This window comes from Lycorma delicatula, chromosome 9 (assembly GCF_047948215.1).
Source record: "Lycorma delicatula isolate Av1 chromosome 9, ASM4794821v1, whole genome shotgun sequence".
NCBI classification, from domain to species: domain Eukaryota; kingdom Metazoa; phylum Arthropoda; class Insecta; order Hemiptera; family Fulgoridae; genus Lycorma; species Lycorma delicatula.
The window spans coordinates 25856187-25877982 of record NC_134463.1 but is presented as its reverse complement, the minus strand read 5'-3'; the positions used below and the strand labels follow the sequence as shown (position 1 = coordinate 25877982).

Here is a 21796-nt window from a genome sequence, read left to right as displayed (position 1 = left end):
ATGCACAAGCGTTCATGAAGCTGTTGTGGAACAACTCTGAGAAAGCTTTGCACTTAGTCTGAAGAAATCAACTCAACATACATCACTTGAGACTGGCATTCCACAATTGACTGTTGGCGCATATTATGTTAATGATTGAACTTGAAGCCATACTAAACAATGGTTCAATACATGACAGATGACAACTAAGTTGCTTGGCTGCAGTTTTATGTGGAAATGATGGATGGAATTGCAGACAATACATTTGTAGACAATGTAATTTTTAGTGATGAGTCAATGTTCACATCAGTGGCAAAGGTGAACAACCATAACTTCCAAATATAAGGTAACGAAAACCCTTATGCGCATGTAAAATCCTTACCACATTCATGATAGCCCTAAGGTCAATGTTTTTTTGCTGTCAGCAAACAAAGACTGTATGGTTCATTCTTCTTCCAGGAGGCAATTGTAATTGGTATTGTTTATCTGAACATGCTTCAAAATTTTCAAATTCCTCTGTTCGGCGATGATGACCAAGATGGACACCATTACTATCAGCAAGACCGGGGGCACCTCCTCATTACTGCCTAGGAGTTCAAGATTTTCTTGATACTTGATTCCCAGTTTGGTGGATTGGTTGTGAAGGTCCAGTTGCATCACCACCTCACTTCCCAGATTCGATCCCACTAGATTTTTTCTGGTGGAGTTTCATTAAAGGTCAGGTTTATGCGCCACCTTTGTTTGCTGATCTTGTTGAAGACTTTGAAGTAATGCTGCAGTTGTAGAGATAATGCACTTGCTAGGTACAGTCTGGAATGAAATCAACTTCAAGAGAGATTTATGTCATATTACAAATGGAGCTATATCAAACCAAAGTGAATGTTGGGTGACAACTTTGTGTTTTTCAATAAAATGAGTTCTCAGCCAAATCTGTAAATTATCTCTGTAAATTTTTTTATTCTAATGTTGTGAAGTCCTTTTTAAATCATTCGGTGTAACTATATATATTGAAATAAGTTTTAAAAAGTTGGTCTTTAAAATGATAAAAAGTACAAATTTCACAGGGTTCTATGTAAAATACATATCCTGGCAAGGGCACTGCCCTTGCCGACTTAATTTCCAAATTGAATTGGTTGATGTCCTTGGTTTTATTTGATATTCTTGATTAAAATTTTGTTTTGAAACCTTATTTTTTATAAAGAGCAAAACTTTTTCCAAATAGTTAAAAACATGAAGGAATTACGATGCCAAAGTTGACCTATCTATTTTTACAGATAACTTTGCTTATAAAGAATAGATACTGAAGAATTTAATTATTTTTTTCCTTAAAAAAATCTATATTGTATAAATATGGTGCCTTACATTTGAGACTGTCAAAATTGGCTTTATCATTAAATAAAATTATGGGATTTTTCATTAAGAAAGTTTTTTTTAATAGTTTGAAGTATTGTTGATTTAATAATAGTAATTAAAAATGTTCTTGAAGATGTCCAAAGAAGGACAATATTTAAATTTATCTTTTTTAACATGTGAACGTGTATATATCATAAGAAAGATTGTCTTTTTTCTTTAAAAAAAATTGGCATTTAATCATTTGTTTATATTAAAATTAACAACTGAAAATCCATATTATGGGATCACTATCTTGTTGCTTGCAACTTAATGGAAAAATAATTAAATAATTATTACCTTCACTTTGAAGATATAAATGCATATTATTTCATTTTGTTTATTTGACAAAACTAACTGACAAAATGACTGTTAGTACAATATCTTTTTATGACAAATAGACTACTAAAGTTTTTTAGTGTTGTTTTTAAATACTTATCAGTAATTTTCAATTTATTTATTGTTATTATTAGAAATATTCCATAAAATTTGATTCATTCTACTCTTAGAAATTGGAACTAATTTTTAATTAATAATTATAAATATGATCATTAATTAAGATGAACCGATAGTGACTTACTCTCTATGGAATTCTTATATCTCTGTAACACAGTTGTCTGTCTAAGAACTATTGCTGCTCCTTTGTCAAAATAAATAGTTAGATAGTCAAGTTGTAATTATTTGTAACTATAATAATTATATTACACATATTTAAATGTGTATTCTTAATTTTTCTTATTCAGTAGAATTCTAAATAAATATTTAATTTTTGTGTTTTAAATTTAAGATTTGAAATTCAGTGTTAAGGAATCATTCAAGTATTACGTAAGCATTTTTTTCAGTAATATTAGTAAATATCATATTTCCCTTTCAGAAAGAATCTATTTTATTAGTATCTACATTAAATATTTGACAATATGCCTTCATTAAATTTTACATTATTGGTTTTATCTTATGCAAGCATTAGAATAGCATGGGGCTGTTCATGCTTTCATGCCAAGGGTAGGTACATGCTTTGACCTCTCCGTACTTAAAAAAAACATAAGCATAGCGTGATTAACCTTCCTTCCCCCTAAGATGCTTATGTAAAACTTGAATTGCTCCTAAATGCATTTATGTAATTTCTCACATATATTAGACATTTATGATTTATGGAATTTGTTTTGATTTATTTGTCTGTATGAAAATGATATATTAAATTTAGTAAGATGGATTTTTTAAATTGTCTTATAATGTTAAATATAACATTAAGTGAAATCTTGTAGTTTCCTGTTTAGTGTAAATCATACATCTATTTGTTCCAGTAAAAACGTTTTACGATTTACATTAAAATAAATTAATGAAATTCAATAACTTCTCAAAATGTAAAAAACCTAGATTTTGATAAATATTCATTATTCAATAATTTTGGAGTGGAGTTGTGTTAATTTCACTAGATAATTTTAAACTTGAATCTGTAATGTGGAAGTTACATACTTTTGTACTAAATTGTTAATTTTTTAGGTCATTTTGATTTTATAAGCAGAAATACACTTTGATTGATGTGAGTTCTATAAATTGCCTTAGCTGGATTTTATTTACATTTTGAAAACACCATTTGTCTAGCACTGAAGTGGTTTGAATTTTGCAACACAGTTTGTCACAAATATATTCCTGTTCATTGATGGAGATCCTAGTCATCCTAGAACAATTTTGGAGACTTACGATAGTCACAAATCATTCAATATCCCAAAGCTAAATGCCCATATCTCGCCAATGTTTCTTAGGTTGACCCACTCTTCTTCCATGGCATGTATAATTGTAGAATAGTTTAGGTAACCTTTCACTTCACATTGTTCTCCGACTTGTGTCTTCTAATTCTCTCTTAATGCTCTAAGCCTTTCATTTAATTCAAATATATTCAGTTCATTTCTTATTTAATTTTTTTTTTCCTGTCCAAATGATAACGGGAGCAATCCTTAACTGCATTTCTGCCACCTGGATACACTTTTCCATCTGTTTGGTGATGCACCATGTCTCTGAGCTATATGTAAACGCTGGAATAGAAGTTACTTTATAAAATTCTAAAAGCGTATCGTTATTTACTTTATTTTTCAAAGTTCTTTTTATGAGCCCATTATGGTAATTGAATTTTTCTCTTTTGCTGCCCACATCAGACTCTTCAAACACAGAAATCGTGCATCCCAAATGTTGTGTATCACAAACTTGGTTTATTACATGCTTACCAAAGACGATTTTTTATATCAGAATATCCTTACCATTGAAAGTCATAACCTGGGTCTTACTTACTGCGACTGTCATATTATATTCTTTTGCAATTTGACCAAATTCAACTGCTACCTTCTGCAAAGAGTTGAAATGTGCAACTATTATCAGGTCATCTGCAAGAAGCATTGAGGAAACAATGCTCTCTGAATTTAGATCATGCGTATAATTCTTGATCTTTTTATCCAAAGCTGAAGGAGATTGTCAATATATATATATATATATTAAACAGAAGTGGTGATAAGCTACATCCTTGTCTAACATCTAAATATACGCTTAATTTTCTATTCTAATCTCAAGTCATGGCTATTTCTGTATTGCTGTACATTTCCTGCACAATCCGTTTAAGCTGTCTTCGTATTCCTCTTTTCTCCAGTATTTCCGATAACTTTTTACCATGTTTACTTTATCAAAGGCTATCTTCAAATTTACAAACAGTACATGTTTTTCACGATTGTATTCTTGGTGCTTCTCAATGATTGCTTTAAAGCAAAGACATTGTCGTGCAAGACCCTTTTTATTCCTGAAACCAGATTGCTCTTCTTTCAAAGTTCTTTCAACTAATACCTTTAATTTTTTATTATTCTTGAGAATATCTTATAACCTGTTTTTAGATGGCTGATGCCCTCGCAATAAATCTAAAAATCTCAAGAATCTGTGTTTAAAATTCTCAGAAGAGTACTTTATTAAGTACATCACTATGCCATCACTTCCTGAAGCCTTCCTATTCTTGATCTCTTCATTTTTTAACCCTGAAATTTTCAACTTGTCAATTTCCTCTAAGTTGCCAACATTTTAATCATCCAAATTTTCTTTATTAGAATTGTCCATTAACCAAAGCTGTTGGAAATAAGTCACAAATTATTCATGTTCCACAACTGGAATCTGGGCATGATTCTTCACCTCACTTCTTAAGCACTTCATAACTTTATGAGCAATATATCAATGATTGTGGACATCGTTTTCAAATCTACTTATGATTGAGTCCCACTTCATACTTTGCTGTTCTTTACAAATTTGTTTAGCGATTCTCTTCTCACATATATATTTATCTCCTTTGTTGTTGTCTCCTTCCTATCATCCTCCGTTGTTAACCATTTTAAATATAATTCTTATTTCTTCTGTACTACCTCTCATCTCTTCACTCCATAAATTTATGTTTTTCCTCTGGGACTTTCTCTGATGTTCAAGGGCTTCACAAGCTGCTTTCTTTATTCTAGTTAAATTTTCCCAATCCTCATCAATATTATTTAATTGGAATTCTTCATTAACAGTATCCATCCTGTTACAGAGATTCATTGAGAAGAGCATTTTACATATTCCTTATTTGGGTTAGATTGGTTCTTTATCCACCGAGCCTTATTGTTAACTGTTGCCACTAACAGAAAGTGATCCTAGTCAACATTCGCTTCCCTAAATACTCTGGCGTTATTAAATTATAACGCTGCTTTTTGGCTCACAATGAAATAATCAACCACTGAGGTTTGTCTTCTAGCAGACCAGGTATATTTGTGAGTAATCCTTTTATATTTAAAATACGTATTCATTACTCATGTTAAAGCTTGAAAAATATTGTAGTAGTCTTCCATTATAATTCACATCAGCTTCTCCATTACATCCAATAATTCCTTCTAGGGGCATCTTCCCAACATGTGCAATATGTTCTGTCAGTAGTTCCTTGTTCCTTCTCGTAGAATTCTATTGTTTCTTCTTTCTTTCCTTCTTCTGCTGCATATATGCAAATGTTTTTCCACTACCGATTCACCAAATAACTACACTGCTTTTGCACTACATTCTGTCGTACACCACTATATGTTAATGTGTATTTCTCATAATTATAGCTTCCCTTCAGTTTCTTCTTTTCTGTTTAAAGGACCATGTCAGTATTTCCTACCTGCAAAACCTCCTTTAACAGATGCACTTTGAGCAGACTTTTCCGTCTTCCATTCTATGTCCTCAAATGCAGTTGATCCAAAATTCCAAATCATTTATTTGTTGATGTGTCCTGTTATTTAACTTTAAATTCGGTCCATCTGAGGCTTGTGATTGCTTGCCAGTAAATAAAATCACTTACACACAAAGTAAGACCAGTGATGGGGTGCCACCTTAGAGCATCTGGATGTGCTTTGGGTTTTCCACCACCTCCTAATGGGAAAACTTCTCTTCCATCTTTGGGTTCATTGACCATTTCCTCTTTGCCTCAGTTGATCTGCGAGTGCTTATTTGGTTTTCACCTTATTTGCACTTGTCTTGCATATCTACAGGATTGTTTCCTATCATCCATTGGGATGCACCGTGTTGGGGTTGAGACTCCCATCCCAGTGTCTGCAATTATTATCAGCCCGTACTCAGTTCAGAGCTGGGCCCTCATGTAAGCTAATCAGGTATAGGGTTGGGTATTCTAAGTTATTTAGAGTTAACAGGTGAGCCTAGATCCATTACTGAAAGTAATATTGAATTGTGCATTTGAGAAAGAATTCCTTTTTCCATTCCATTTGGCTGGACAAAAATTGCATTTACAAAATGTTCAACAATTAACTATAACTCCCACATACTTATAATTCTGAAACAAAGTTAACTACATCTATTATTTGCTGCATAATCTCCCCTGAATGACTGATGCGAATAATATAATTTGTGTGTATCATCTAACACATTGTTTTTATCAATAATAGCTGTAAATATCTTCTTGAATAGCATCCAGTTTTCATAAAATGCTGAGAATGCCTGAATTCAATTTATGGCATCTTATTTGAGTGGTGATGTTTATAGAATCTCCCTTCTGCAGATACCAGTCCTCACTACTGCAGATACCAGTAATGTTATTAACATTTGTATTGAATGAACTAACCAGATCTGCTTGAGCAAGCACTTCATCAAATTTATCTTCAAATTGTTTTCTAATGGCTTCTGATTCAGACAAGTCCCGGGTTTCATCTTTAATAAGGTAATTTTCAATCTTATTTTGAATTTTATTAAATTCATTTAAGATGTTTATAGCATTGTTTAATCATAATTTTAATTCAGCAGGTGATGATAAACTATCAATGCATTTATTCAGAAAAGTTTGAAATTGTATTAAGCTTGCCTTAATTCTGCTGTTTGTTAATGATTTGTTATTAGTCATAATTATGTAAAGGAAAATTCTAAATTACTACTGTTAACCACAATATATAAATAAAATGACAGCTGAAAATGTTCAAAAAATATAAAGTAAAATGTACACATTAATGTAAATTTTAAAAATGCATGGCAAATATAAAAAATTAATTAGGAATTATCAGATATAATTGTTTATTTAACCATTATAAATTTTATTATGAAAAGAAATTAATAAAATAGCTTGTCTAACTAGAAACTACGTAGTTGAGATTAATTTGAAAACATATTAAATTATATAATGGCATAGTTTTGTGTGAGAAATGTTTAATTACGATTGACGAAGCATAACAAGCATGTTTATAGATGCTTATAACTTGATCTCATTAATGATAAAATATATCACTTAACTGTTCTTTAAAATTCTTTTACATAAATTAAAATGATTTAATTTAATAAAAACATTATTTAACGACTTAAAATGATTTTGAAATAATTATCATTAAAAAATCTCTAATAATAAATCATTTTGTCAATTTTTATGCCAACTGTTATCATTTGGCAAGAGAATAAAATAGAGATAAATTTTAAAAGAAAATTGAATTTAAATGACAATATCTGGATAATAAAAGGAAAAAATGATGTAGGCTAAGGTCAAATTGATTACAAGGAAAAAAGATAATTACAAGGAAATTCAGCTATAAGGAACTGTTTTGTTGACGTAATCAGAATAAATGTAAATGTAAAGGTAATAAAGATTCAACTACACAGAAAGGAAAATTAACATAAATTTATAAAAACAAAGTAATAAGTAATGTGCAAAAATCGACATTTACTAATAAAAAAAAAGGAACCATTTTAGAGGTAGAACTGTTTATTCAATGATTGCCTTTGATGATGAGCCAGTCTGGATAACTTGGTTGGAGGTTGTCCAAAAGATGTGGTTACCACTAATAAATTTTCCAGGAAGTACCAATTTATTTTTAATTTTTTTTTATATGGTTCAAAGTTTATTACAATTTTCTGTAGGATCCTTTTTTAAGTAGGTGTCCAGAATCTCTAATCTACATCGGAAGTTGTTCATTCAGATAAACAGCTCTTGTAATTCTTCATTCTTTATGTTTGTCATATTAGGCAGCCATTTAATGCAATGCTGAAAAATAACAGCATATTTAAAGTAATTTCAGGTAAAGGCCTAAATTGTGTTATTGCTGTTTTTTAAAATTACATTCATTGCTTGCCATAAAACATTATTTTTATGAACAGTTTTCAATGTCATCTCTTTAAGATACTTTAAAGTGCAATTTTGTGCTTAAATACCTTTAAACTATTTACTTTTATGTCATTAAGCATCTTATCAGTCTTCGTCTATTAAATATTATGTTAAATATTTAATAGAAAATAGAAATATTATAATATTAATTCTTTTCTATAAAATATTATGTTAAAAAACTGCTAAAAAATAGGTAATAAACAATACTTCACGTAAAGCATATAAAGCACAGTTCATGAATAAGTTAACACAAATCATGGGCAAAACTTTTTAATTACACCTAAATATGAATACAGTGCTACATTAAAACATTAATGTAGGTCAAATATTTCTATTAAAAGCTAATCTTTGTAATGGTTATAATTGTTCTGTAATAACATTATTCTGTTAATTTGCAACAGTCAGACTTCTCTTGAGTTTAATCCTTAAAAAATGAATTTGGCTAAGAATTGAGGAAGCCATTTCATTGTTTGTTTGTATTTAATGGCGGGTAAATGAAATTGCATCATATAAAAGAGATTGTTCAGTAAGATTTGTGATTAAATATGGTTGTCAGGTTTTTTTTTACATGAATGTTTTCATACCAAGCTTTTAATTTATTTTTATTTTTTATCCAAGAAACAACAGTTTCCTGATTTGGAATTTTTGTAAATGTTTTTAATGAAATTATATTTTTTTGCATACTTTACCTGTATGTGGGTGTGAATTCTGTGTTCTTGAATAATAATTGAACTTTTATTCTATTTTGACTTAACTTTTGTTCTATAAGGAATGCATAATATTAGTACAAAAGGAGATTGTTTTGTCATTTATCACTCTGTATGGGTAACATGTTAGTTAAGAATATAAGGAAATAATTTTATAGATTTGTTCATCTGTGAATTTGTTATTTTTGTTTAAAAGGCTGTGAAATAATTATTACTTTTTTTGTAGATAAACTAGTCACTGCTGTAGTTTTTCTTTCTGCATTTATTTATTGTATTGTATCATTTTGTAGAGTTATGCGAGTGATTTTTTTTACAGATTAATAAATATATATTTTAGTGGTAAATATTTTATGAATATATAATTTTTAGAATTAATTGATAAAACAAAAATGTAGTCAGAATGACTACATAATTTGTATTCTTTCTTTGGTAATTCTATTTTTGCTATTTATTATGATTACTGTAAAAATCAACTAAGGATTGTGTTTTCTGCAGTTGAGAACTTAATTTGTTGATACTTCATTTTCATTTCTTTTATTCTGAAGAATATGTTTATTAGGGCTAACTGATCAGAAGTTTACTATTTTTGCTCAAGTAATCTAAATACTTGTTTGTACAGTTGGTCAATTATTTCCACACAGTTATTATGTATTGGACTCAGAAGTCTTGTTAAATTTTACTGCCTTAACAGCCATTTTTTTTACTTTCGTGTGTGAAGTAAAGAAAGTATTGTGATCGTGAAAAATTTTGGTTTTCAGATTTCAATGTAAGTATCCATTTTGACGATCCCTGAATCCATTTTGGCTAGTTTTGGCATAACATTTGTACTACGTATCTCGCATAACTCAAAAATGGTTAGCCATAGATTGTTGAAATTTTTGATTTAGGACTGTTGTAACATCTAGTTGTGCACCTCCCCTTTTGATTGGAATTGACTAAACAAATTGTCGAAAAAAGCCCAAAATTAAAAAAAAATTGGATTTTGGACTTTTTCTGCAATAAGCTTTCTCTGAGCTTTTCAACGATATATCATAAGTGGTACTTATTTTCATTGGTTCCAGAGTTATAGCCAAATAAAATTTTAATTAATGAAATATTTGGATCTTACAAGGGAAGGCAAGGCACACGTTGGTTGGAATCAAACTTCATCTCCTTTTTTTTAATTTATTTTTAACTTTTTTTTTAAATTTAAATATATTGATTTATTAATAATTATTAACCCATGATTGTAAAAAAAAAATACAATAAATAATAATTCAATAATAACAAAAAAAAGTATATATATGTATGGAATAAGATAGAAGTTATTAGTGAAATAACATTTTATGGACTTTTAAAAATGTGTATATGTAATTTAATAGGCATTATCATGATAAAAGTAACATCAAGTTACTTTCATCATGGGCATTATTACATATGTGTATATGTAATAGATTTGGTGAAACATCTGATTATTTAATATTAATTGAAAATTACCATTTAGAATCGTATTATTTTTGTATTTTCTAGTTTAACTTCTGTTTAATATTATTTAATTCTGGAATTTCCGTTTAATTTTATCTACATTAAGGTTAAGTACAGAGTGAGTGGAAAATAGACCCTCACAAGAAAAACATATACACTGAGGCATACATGCCTGATCTTTAATAAATTGCAAAAAATTCTTATCCTTTAGTTCATTACTCCTCTGATATTGTCGGACAATATTCTCCCTAAGTTGGAGTTGCTCATTATTTTGTTTATATGTTTTTTTTTGCCAATCATCTAATTGCTCTTTGGTTTGATATAATTCCTCAGATATTAGTTTGTGTACACGTTCTCTTTTTTTCATGTTTTCTCTTCCTTTATGTTCATCATCCTCTCTGTATCATTTTATTCTTTCCTTTTTCTTAACATTTTCTTCCCCTTTATATTTATCATCTCTTAATTTTTTTATTGTTACCATGTTCTTAACATTTTTGTCCTCTTCATATTCATTTTTTTGTCTTTTTTTTATAGATATATTTGTTCATCTTATCTTTTTTCTGTATGATGTTTCTTTTTCATTTTTGATTATTCAACTAATAATCCAATAATACAAACTGAATATTTTACACTGTAAGGTCAAAATTAACATTTGTAACCAGTATACAAGAGTTCACTAAACAGAATAGTTTAATTAACTTTTATTTATACAACACACCAGAAATCTGAAACTTCTGTTAATCAGCAACTCACAAAGATAAGAACAATACTGATATAGTAATAAAGGGACTATCCTAATGTTTCATGTAAGATTGTTGAATAAATAATTGTACAAATATTCGATGTTAATAAAAACTAATATTTCAGCAATTGTGTAACTGCCCACTTTATTAAAGAATTGAAGGATGGTATCTCGCTTTCAAATAAAATAAGTTTAAATGAAGTGCAGCAAAAAATATGTATATGTAATTTAATAGATGTACAAGAAAGTCATGTGATATCCAAATTAGAATTTTTTCTTAATGTAAAAAAATTTATAACATGTAAAGTATTTGGTGTGAACATCTTTACATCAGAACATTTTTGGGAATCTTGGAAGAATGATAATGTATCCTGCTTAATAATTTATTATTTTATTTTATGGGTATTGTACTCATTTCTATAATAAATAATGAATGTTATAGATTATTATAGTATTATGCCATCTGGCTGATTTGTTAAAAGAAGTTTCTGACAATTTCACAGAAAAACATTTATTTAAGTTTTGTGAATTGTGTTTTACACACAATACAATTTACATTTAAGAATTTTCCAATTCAATTCTTTTTTTAACTGGATAACAAAATCTTTATCTATTAAATCTTTTCTGTTAAAGTAATTGGTTTTTATATCTCCAAAGAAAATTAACCTACAGTTTAATGACTGATTTTGTGATTTCTTTGTTTTCCTGTGAAAACTAATTAATTACTACTTTTCATTATGAACATTATGTAGAATATTTGAGTGTTATTTTATATTTTGTTTGATTAGATGCTGATATATAAAAACAAAATTAATTCTGATTTTGAAAAATTGGTGCTAAGATAAATTAATTTAGTATACTAATTTTATAGCATTTCATTAATTTTTAAAGATGTAAATGTATTGCTGTGGTCATATAGTTAACCTCTAATTATCTTTTTTTGCTTTTTTTAAATATTGATTATTTTACTTACATTTCTAATTTACTTCAATTTTTTATGTAATTTTTTCTGTGATATATTAATTAATAAATTATTAGGAACACATGTTTTGTATTTATTATTTTAACCTTGTGCTTTGAAAACTTTTCTTCTGTGATATGACTAATTATAATCTTAAACTTTTTATCTAAAATATTATAATCTAAAATATTTTTCCTCTCACATCGATTATGAATATTTCATTTGATCGATTAATAAAGGATATCCTGTAAATTTCCAGGTATCTTGTGCAGCCGTGGTAAATTTGTTGCTTGTAAAGAGTGACCCTTGTTTTGTAGTAAGTGTTAATAGATTTTATGTTATGAATAACCAGCTGTATTAAGGATATCCCAAAAATTCTGATCATTGTTTCATGTAACAAGTCACACCATGTCTTACTGGTTCGTTCGTTATGACACAACTTTTATACTACAACTGTAACATTTTGGTAATATTTACTTCAATTTTGACTATGAATGGATAATAAATAGAGAATTTTATTTATATAAATTAATAGTTTCCTTGTTCAATGTAATTTTGAGATTGTGAATTGTTGAGAGTAACGTTTTGCTCTATTGTCCATGAATAGGAATTGTTACAATGAATGCTCTAGTAGTTGTGCGATTAAAGTCATGCTCTGATGATTTAATTTGCTATAGTTGAAGATTAATTTCATAATATAACATTGCATTTAAATTGCTTATCTGTAGAATAATCTTAATAGTAAGTTATTCATAGTTATTTATTCACAGTTATTAATAGTAAGTTATTAATGTTAATTCATTACCATTATGTTTAGTTAATGGATTTATATGAGATAAATCACTAAAATAATGTGTAAAAATTTGTATGCTTACAGTTAAAATTATTTTATCTCTCGGTAAACAGTTATTTGTAAACCCAATCCTGTGTATTGAAGCAAATGCTAGTCTTGTGGGAAAAAAAGATAAATTTATGATTTGAATCACATGTCTACATTTGAACAGTAGAACTACTTGTGAAGATCTTGTTAGAGCTGTCATTTATGGTATCCATCTTAAAGTGAAAAACCTTAATGTGCGATCGAACAGTATTTAATGGGGAATTTATTAGTTCTTCAAATTGAATTTATTTATCCAGAAGTCTTACAAAATCAGAAAGGCTAATAAGAAATTCAATTAATCATAAATTGCTATTGTTGCAATTTTGAATTTTACATCAGTTATAATCCTTTCAGAAAATGAATTATCTAAATTTGTCAAAAAAATAGTTGTTATATTAGTGAATTCGCATATGATACTAGAATATATGAGCTCCTTTTTTTTTTAACAAAGAAAAGTCTTGTTTTTCTAAGGTTATAAAGCACTATTGTTTGTGACTAAAAGTTAGCTTATTAAAAGTATTTTATGAAAAACAATATCGCATTAAGTATTTTATTTACAAAAAGCCATGAGTAAGAATTTGAACATATCTTAATGAAATCAGCTCTTTCAAAATGAATTTCAAATAAAGTTTTAATTATTAAAATAAATTATGAACCTCTAGACAAGTAAACTTTTTTTTTTTGAGTCAATGGTATTTTTTTCGGGATTTTTAAATTGTTATTGGAGTTAGTAAAGTAAACGATTTTGTAAAAGTAGCTTGCATTTTAGGATTGAACTTATTTTATAAATGTGGTCCTTTCTTTCTATATTTATTTGTTGTACAATAATGGTAAAAATAAACTTTTATGGAAATTAAATATATGAAAAAAATAGTGACTATAAGGTGTGATAAAATAATTAAGAGTTTAATTGTTATCAAAAAGAATGTACTTATTCTTCTGATATTGTCCCTTTCAGTATAACACACAGATAAGCATTGCATTTTGCCAATATTTCTTCCAATCCATAAAAATATATTTATTGAATAATCATTTTCTTTTTTGGTACAGCCTTAAGCTGATTTTGCATTTTTTTGTTAATTCAGATATCGTCACAGATTCTGTTTCTTTTAATGTTCTCTAAATTGGTAGGAACAAGAAAAAGTTGCTGTGTCTGGAGAATATAGAGGCTATGGTATCACTTTGGTGTAATTTTTATTTAAATCAAGAATTAATAGTGAAGTATGGGTTGCAACATTATCTCTGTGTAACATCTACGAATTCTTTTCCCAGATTTGTGATCAGTTCCTTCAGATTGCTTCATCAAAGTGGCAGAAAAGTACTAATTAATACTGTTCTGTTGACTATAAACCTTTTGGTAAGAATTTATAACAGATGATGCCATTGTAATCAAAGAAATTAATTAATATTCAAATTAACATTCAATTGAACTAAGAGTGCTTTTTACGGTCTTGGTTCTTCAAGAAGCTTTCATTGGGACAGGTGGATGTTCTTTTCAATATCATAACCATACACCCATGTTTTATCACCTGCTGATACATTTGTGTAATTTTGTGATGTTGCTCTTGTTGAAAGTCAGTTTGGAACAAATTTGGCTACTTTTTGTTTCAAATCCAAAATGTCAGAAACTTTATTTCTTATGATCCATAAGAGATTCCCACATCTTCAGCAGCTTCTGTAATAGTGATCCATTAATTATATTGATCTTAATGTTCTTAGTTTTGTCTATATTTTCACATGTTTATGTGTCCAACCCTTTAATCCATAACGGTTGAAGATGCGATGAGGACGTTGAAGACATCTTTACAAAACATATTCGCCAAAAACCTTCACTATCTTCACCACTTCAGTGTACTCTATTTCACTTTTAATGTAAATCTTTTGTTTCATCATTTTCAAAAAAAATTGTCGCTTATAAATATGTTCTAATTATTCATCTGCTAGATTTGAACAAGTCTAATATGGCTGAAAATATTGATAGACGTGCTGTAATTGTATGAGAAAGGACAAATTCAATCAAAAAGAAATAGCTTATGGAATTGAAAAGTTGCTATTTTATAATAACACCTCACACATAATTGTCCAAATATTATGTCAGTGAGTTTACACCTACATAACATTTTAATATTACACTATAATATTTTTGAAACTTCAGAAAATTTTTCAAAAATTTCCTACTGTTGCTAATTAGACTAAATTATTGTAATATGTGCTCAGAATAACATATGTCACATCAAATCTCTTCCTTACTCCTACTCAGGATTCAGGAAAAATTGTGTCTAAGTAATGAGTACATGCCACTCTTGTACTGCCATATTAAACATTTCAGTTAAACGGATAAGATGTTTAAACAAGATGTTAGTGTTTCAAAAATTGATTAAAATGTGTTATTCTGGGTGCCACTTTTCTGGAAAAAAAAATTAAATATTGCTCCTCACTCCTACCAATTATCGAAAGCTAAATCTGTTGAAGGCTGAATTGTCAATAATAGTTGATGTGATTTGCATTACAAACCTTTTTTTGTTGGTATCGTAACATTGATGGTAAACAGCTTGACATATGCAGAGTATAATAGTGTAGGCATGATTAACAAGTAAAAACTGCTCCCAGATTAATTAACTGATCACAAATTAATTTACTGCTATTCATTAGGTTACCAGCTGGCTGAAGTACGATGATATTAAGCTTTGAAAGTGATACCTCAACTGCTGTCTGTTTGTTGAACACCACTACTTTGGGAGAAAGCAGTTAAGTTGCTTATACTATCACAAGTGCTTATGCATCACAATCATTAAGGGACTGGCAGTCAGTGTAAAGCAACAAGCATCTGAACTCAAATTAAAAATATAACAAGTCCTTTCTAGGCTTTTCTTTGTATTTTTAATTTATCATTTAGGCTGGTAGTCTTTTCCGTAGTCAGTCATCTTTGTACGATTCTTAACATCATAAAATGAGATCTTTCTGTAGCAGAAGTAGGTTGAAATAGAAATATGGTTAGTCAAAACCAGGCATATTTTTATTGCTACAAATCTGTTGCTGCATTTATATGAAAATAATACATCAGATAAAAAGAAAATCAATAATTATTAATTAAACCAGTTATGTTTTTGTAATTCTTAGACTACAGAAAAAGTGACCACTTAGTTATATTACTATGTTATTTTTATTATATTTTGTTAGCTAGTGTTTTTGATATGAAACTTATATTACTGTATAGAAATAAGACTTCCAAGGCTAAAGAGTTGTAATCTTTGCATGTTTTCCACATCATGTAAGCTGCTGTAAATGTATTGTTAAAGATATGCTTATAAAAATCGACATATATTTATGTCAAAGAGTGAAATAGCCTACTATTACTTACTAATAATTTATGTAGGAAATAACAAGAATGGATACAATTCATTAATGATAAAGTACTTTCTAGGTGATCTTTGGACCTATGTTTTCTGGAAAAACAACAGAATTATTCAGACGACTGAAAAGATACAAGTTTGCTAATTACCGTTGTGTTATTATCAGATATGAAAAAGATAACAGATACTCTAATGATAGAGTTGCTACTCATGACCGTCAGTCGTTGCCAGCTGTTCTTGCTGCAGAATTAAAGAAAGTTAATATAAATTATGATGCCATTAATGTAATTGGAATTGATGAGGGACAGTTTGTAAGTATTCATTTATTTTTATAGTTAATTTATGTAAATGTATATTATGGCTCAAATAATAAATGTATGTTAATAAAAAATAAATTGCAATTCTATCAGCAAAACAATTATTTATAAAAATTATCACATACTTATTGTTTATTATTATTCCTTTTTCTTTCTTCATGTTAAGCAATTTTGCTTCTTAAGATGTAGGATTGTAATATAATATAGGACAGTATGGTAAGCAATGGAATGAAAAATATAAAAATTATGAATTCTTAGTAAAATGAAAGGTTCATAACAAAGTTCTGCTGGTGCAGAGGATGTAAAGAGTGTGCTGCTTTTATTCAGAGTTGATTAATACTATTTTTTGGATTTGAATCAAAAACTAAAAAGGTTATAGTTTTATTAGAATTGTGTTTCATTATTATACTTAAAGATTTAATTTGGGATTCATTTTTTTTTCAGTTTCCTGATATAGTGGAATATTGTGAAGAGATGGCTAACAGAGGTAAAATAGTTGTAGTGGCTGCATTAGATGGAACATATCAGAGGTTAGGATTTGGTAATATTCTAAGTTTAGTACCGCTTGCAGAAAGTGTTGTTAAATTAACTGCTGTTTGTATGTCATGCTTCAGAGAAGCATCTTACACCAAAAGGATTGGCTTAGAGAAAGAGGTAAAGTAACAATAATTTACTTAATTTAGTTAAATTTTTGCAGTCAAACAGCTAGCTAAATTAATAGTTAGATAAAAATCAATGTATTAGTTGAAGTGCTAAGATTGTGACAAATCTCTGGTAAATATGATGTAATACTATTACATCACATATTACATAAATAATAGTACATAAAACATAAAATTTATCTAGTATGGATGAAAATAAAATTGCTTGGGGCTTATTAATAACAGTTTATATAACTATTAGTTAGTTTGAAAAAGAGGTAATTTTCCTTTTTTTGTATTTTACCTTTATTTAATTAGGATTAATATACCTGCATTATGTTTGAGCACAGAAATAATGAAGGGTTCTATATGTAGGCAAGAAATTCATATATAAAGCCGTCATACATGACTGCCATGATATGTTGCAATTCAATGAACAGTATCTTTAGTATTTCCTGCAGAGACAGAATTTGTTAAACATTGTTTATGCGCAGTACACAGCTTGTGTGGTATTTATAAAATAAAATGCAATGATTGTTATCATATTTATATAGGTAAAACTGCTAGATCTTTTACAACTAGATTTGATGAAACTTTAAATATTGGTTTCTCTAAAAATTGGGTTTCTAATGTTTCTGATAATTTTATTAATAATACACATTCAATATCCGATATTCATGCAAATTTAGAAATACTGGAAATTAATAAATACAATATTAATAATAGTAATAGGATTTTTGACATTTTAGAAAGATTTTATATATATATATATATATATATATATATAAATAAATATTTTATATATATATATATATATATAAAAGTAAATTTAATTTGATCAACCTGCATACATAGCATGAGGAGATACAATCATAAAAGCTGCTGTAGATAGCAGTACTTCTTAAGTCATTGATAATTCATAATACTTCAACTCTGTACAGTTACATAACTTTGGTTAGCTAGTCCTCATGGATATCTATTTTCTTTAGATTACACTGATTTTATTTCCTAACATGCAATACATGATTTTAATCTGTTTTTTGTCGCTGAAAACGAATATGAACTCAGAATCTTTCTATCAACCACCATTTTTGAAATTTAAAAAAAATTTTAATTACATGATTTTTTTCATATTTCAACATATAGTTAGCAATTTAAGCTCCTGTATTGTATTTTGTTAGCTCATTTTGTATTGCTTAACTTTGTTAATATAATTTGTAAACTATAAACAACATTAGACAATTAATTCATATCATAGCCAATTACGACATCATATCTAATACTGAAGAGTGAGCCTTCATGGACAAGATTAATCATGTTTCTGCAGGTCAAAACTGTAGCTGAAAACAGCTGTGTTGTTTGTATTAAGCACCGGATTTAGGAATGAATTAATTTTGTTCAGTCTTATTGCTGTCTTAAGTTTGTTAACAGTGCATTGTCATAATGCCTCAAAATTGTGTAAATGATGTGGTTGCCTTTTGTTATGTATGTGGTGAGTTTACCGTAAAATCCAATAGAAAAAAACATTACACCTTTAAGTAAAAAAGCATATCATTTCTACTTTCAGTGTAAAATTGGTGATCAGGTTAAGACGTGGGCTCCTCATATAGTATGGACCAATTGTTCTTTATATTTAAGAGGATGACTGAAAGGTACATGGAGGGCTTTGCCATTTGGTGTATCTATGATTTGGCGTGAACGAAAAGATCATGTAACCGATTGTTACTTTTGTTTAACAAGTATGTCTAGAATTTTTAAAAAATCTAAACATACTGTAAAATATCCTTCATTGCAATCTGCAATCAGGCCTGTACCTCACAAATTATTCCAGTTCCTGAGCCACCTGTGAATGTATTTTTCGAAAGCAGCGATGAAGAATCAGGCTGTACTGAAGAAGACAACAATGATTTTGACTTTGAATTATCTTCCAATAAGCCACATCTTATACCACAAGGTGAATGAATTAAATGACTTAGGGATTTAAATTTATTAAAAAATCAAGCTGAACTGTTAGGATCAAGACTGCAAGGTTGGAATTTACTTCAAAAAAATACAAAAATTTCGGGCTTTAGAAGCTGACAAAAAGAACTTTCTCAGTACTTTATTGATGAAAATATATTAATTTGAAAGAGACATATGATGTGATGAAAGTTGTTCTTGAAAAAACAAATTTTAAAAACATAGCTGGAACGTATGTGGTGATTTGAAAGTTGTAGTTATTTTGTTAGACATGCATTTAGGCTATACTAGATACATGTGTTTTCTTTGTGAATGGGACATCGGAGTTAGGGATAAATTTTTTGTTACTAAAGAGTGGAAGAAATAAGGCAATTTAACTCCAAATGGGAAAAATATTATTCATGCGCCCTTAGTTGAACCTAACAAAATATTTTTATCCCCTCTCCATTACAAGCTAGGACTAATGAAAAATTTTGTAAAAGCAATAAAGAAGGGTAGTCCTGGATTTTTGTATTGTGTAAAAATTTGCAAATGTAATTTAAGGAAAAATTAAAGAAGGAATATTTGTTGGTTCTCAAATAAGAGAGTTGGTCAAAGATGCTGTATTTAATTCACTGTTAAATAGTGTAGAAAATGGAGCTTGGACTTCATTTAAAGAAGTTAGCAAAATTTTTCTCGGCAAACAAAAATCCGTCAATTACCGTGATATTGTTAATCAACTACTTACTTCATACAGAACTATGACATGTAATATGTCTGAAAATACATTTCCTCCACTCACATCTGGATGTTTTCCTGGGCAACCTCTGAGACATAAGTGACGAAATCTGTGAACATTTCCACCAAGATATTGTGGTGATGGAAAGCTGCTAGAAAGGGAAATGGGATACTAACATTCTAGCCGATTATTGTTGGATATTAATTTGGGATGTGCATGAGGCTACTTATAAAAGCAAAACATCAGCGTAATCATTCTAACACAGGTATGGTCATGCAAAATTATAAATTTTACAGATTTTAACTATATTTTCCCTTAATTTTTTTTGAAGTGTAATTTATTTAAAACTAAGGGTGATGGAAAAATTGTATTTACAGATCTGTAATGTATGCAAAAAAGCAATTCAAGAAATGGTATTACACTTTGAGAAACATAAAAATTTTTTTTTTTCTCATCAGTGTTATTTATTTTATTTTGTTTTTATTATTGATTTTAGCTTTAACTTTTAATTTAATTTTAGTAAATGACTTCATATTTACATATATGCAATTTTTAATTTTAATTTAAATTTATAAAAAAAATTGAATTTAAAATTTTTATTTCAGTTTTGATTTTAATTTGGAAAAGTATCTTTTAACAATTGTAAATTTTAATTATAGTGCAGGATAATTTTTATTTTCAGTTTTAATATGTAATTTGTTACGAATGATTTGAAAAAAAAAAAAATTATATGGAGCAACTGATGATGGGAGTAACTCCCAAAAGCACTCTTGCATGATGTATAGAATAAGGTAGGTATCATCCTCTTTTATTTTATTTATTAATTCTGTACATAGGTTGACCAGATTAATATAATATATTTATATATATTTTATTAGCTTAACCAAAGTACAGAATAAATAAAGTAGGATGATCTAGTGGTGAACGCGTCTTCTCAAATCAGCTGATATGGAAGTCTAGAGTTCCAGCGTTCAAGTCCTAGTAAAGTCAGTTATTTTTACACAGACTTGAATACTAGATCATGGATACCGGTGTTCTTTAGTGGTTGGGTTTCAATTAACCACACATCTCAGGAATGGTCGAACTGAGGCTGTACAAGACTACATTTCATTTACACTCATACATATCATCCTCTGAAGTATTATCTGAAAGGTAATTACTGGATGCTAAACAGGAAAAAGAAAGAAAGGATGACTTACCTTATTCTACCATGTATATGCAGGAGAGCTTTCACGATTTACTCGCATCATCAGCTGCATTATATATTTATCTAAAATTACATTGAAAATTTCTTAAAAGAATTGATTTCAAAAAAAATTTGTATATATATATATAAAATGTTAATGTACATATTTATTAGAATAAAAAAGTAAGTCCTGAAGCATGAAAAAATATGTGCGGCATATCTAAATTTCTGTATTAGATATAATTATCTGAGGATAAGTTATGATAATAGTAATCTCATTTTTTGGTTGTAAAAATGAAGTTTTTGATTTTGCCACTAATTACACTAGAATAAAATCTTTGTTACTTTAAAGTTAACGGTTTGATATTTTCTTAATTTTGGTAGTTTGTTTCTTTACATAAAAAATTGTACTCTGAAAGATTAGTACTCTAAAGAAAGAAATATTAGTATCTGTTAAAAATCTAGGAAAAGCGTACATTATTTTCTGATTTTTTTGTTTTATGGCAGTGATTTAATCATTTGGAATATGGTTATCACATGTCATTTTTTGTGCTTACTGATAGTGAGGGATGTGACAGTGTGTTCCTAAGCTACTTCTTACTTCTGAAATGAAGTGTAGATCAAAACCACCTAAATTTTTAAGTTTGCTTTTGTGCAAATTGGTTCTTCCTTGATTAAATGAATATTTATGTGTTATCTATTAATAGAAGTCTATTTATTAAATCATTCTGTATGTTAGATTGGCCCAAAAAATTATGGTATACTTATATGTATAGAAAGTTTTAAGAGAAAATCTGTTTAAAGTAAAAAGTAAAGCTTTTTGAATTACTCTACAAAGTTACAGATGTTGGGTAAAGTTAACA

General features: G+C 28.4%; 1 protein-coding gene across 2 annotated transcripts in view; it reads left to right on the top strand.

Moving 5' to 3' along the window:
- The window catches only part of LOC142330245 (thymidine kinase, cytosolic-like), a 33497-nt gene that overhangs the window by 7913 nt on the left and 3788 nt on the right, over positions 1-21796 (top strand). For both annotated transcript variants that reach the window (XM_075375413.1, XM_075375414.1), the window contains exons 2-3: positions 16184-16423; positions 16874-17083. In XM_075375413.1, the coding sequence (XP_075231528.1) occupies positions 16184-16423; positions 16874-17083 (450 nt within the window). The remainder of the gene's footprint in view (positions 1-16183; positions 16424-16873; positions 17084-21796) is intronic.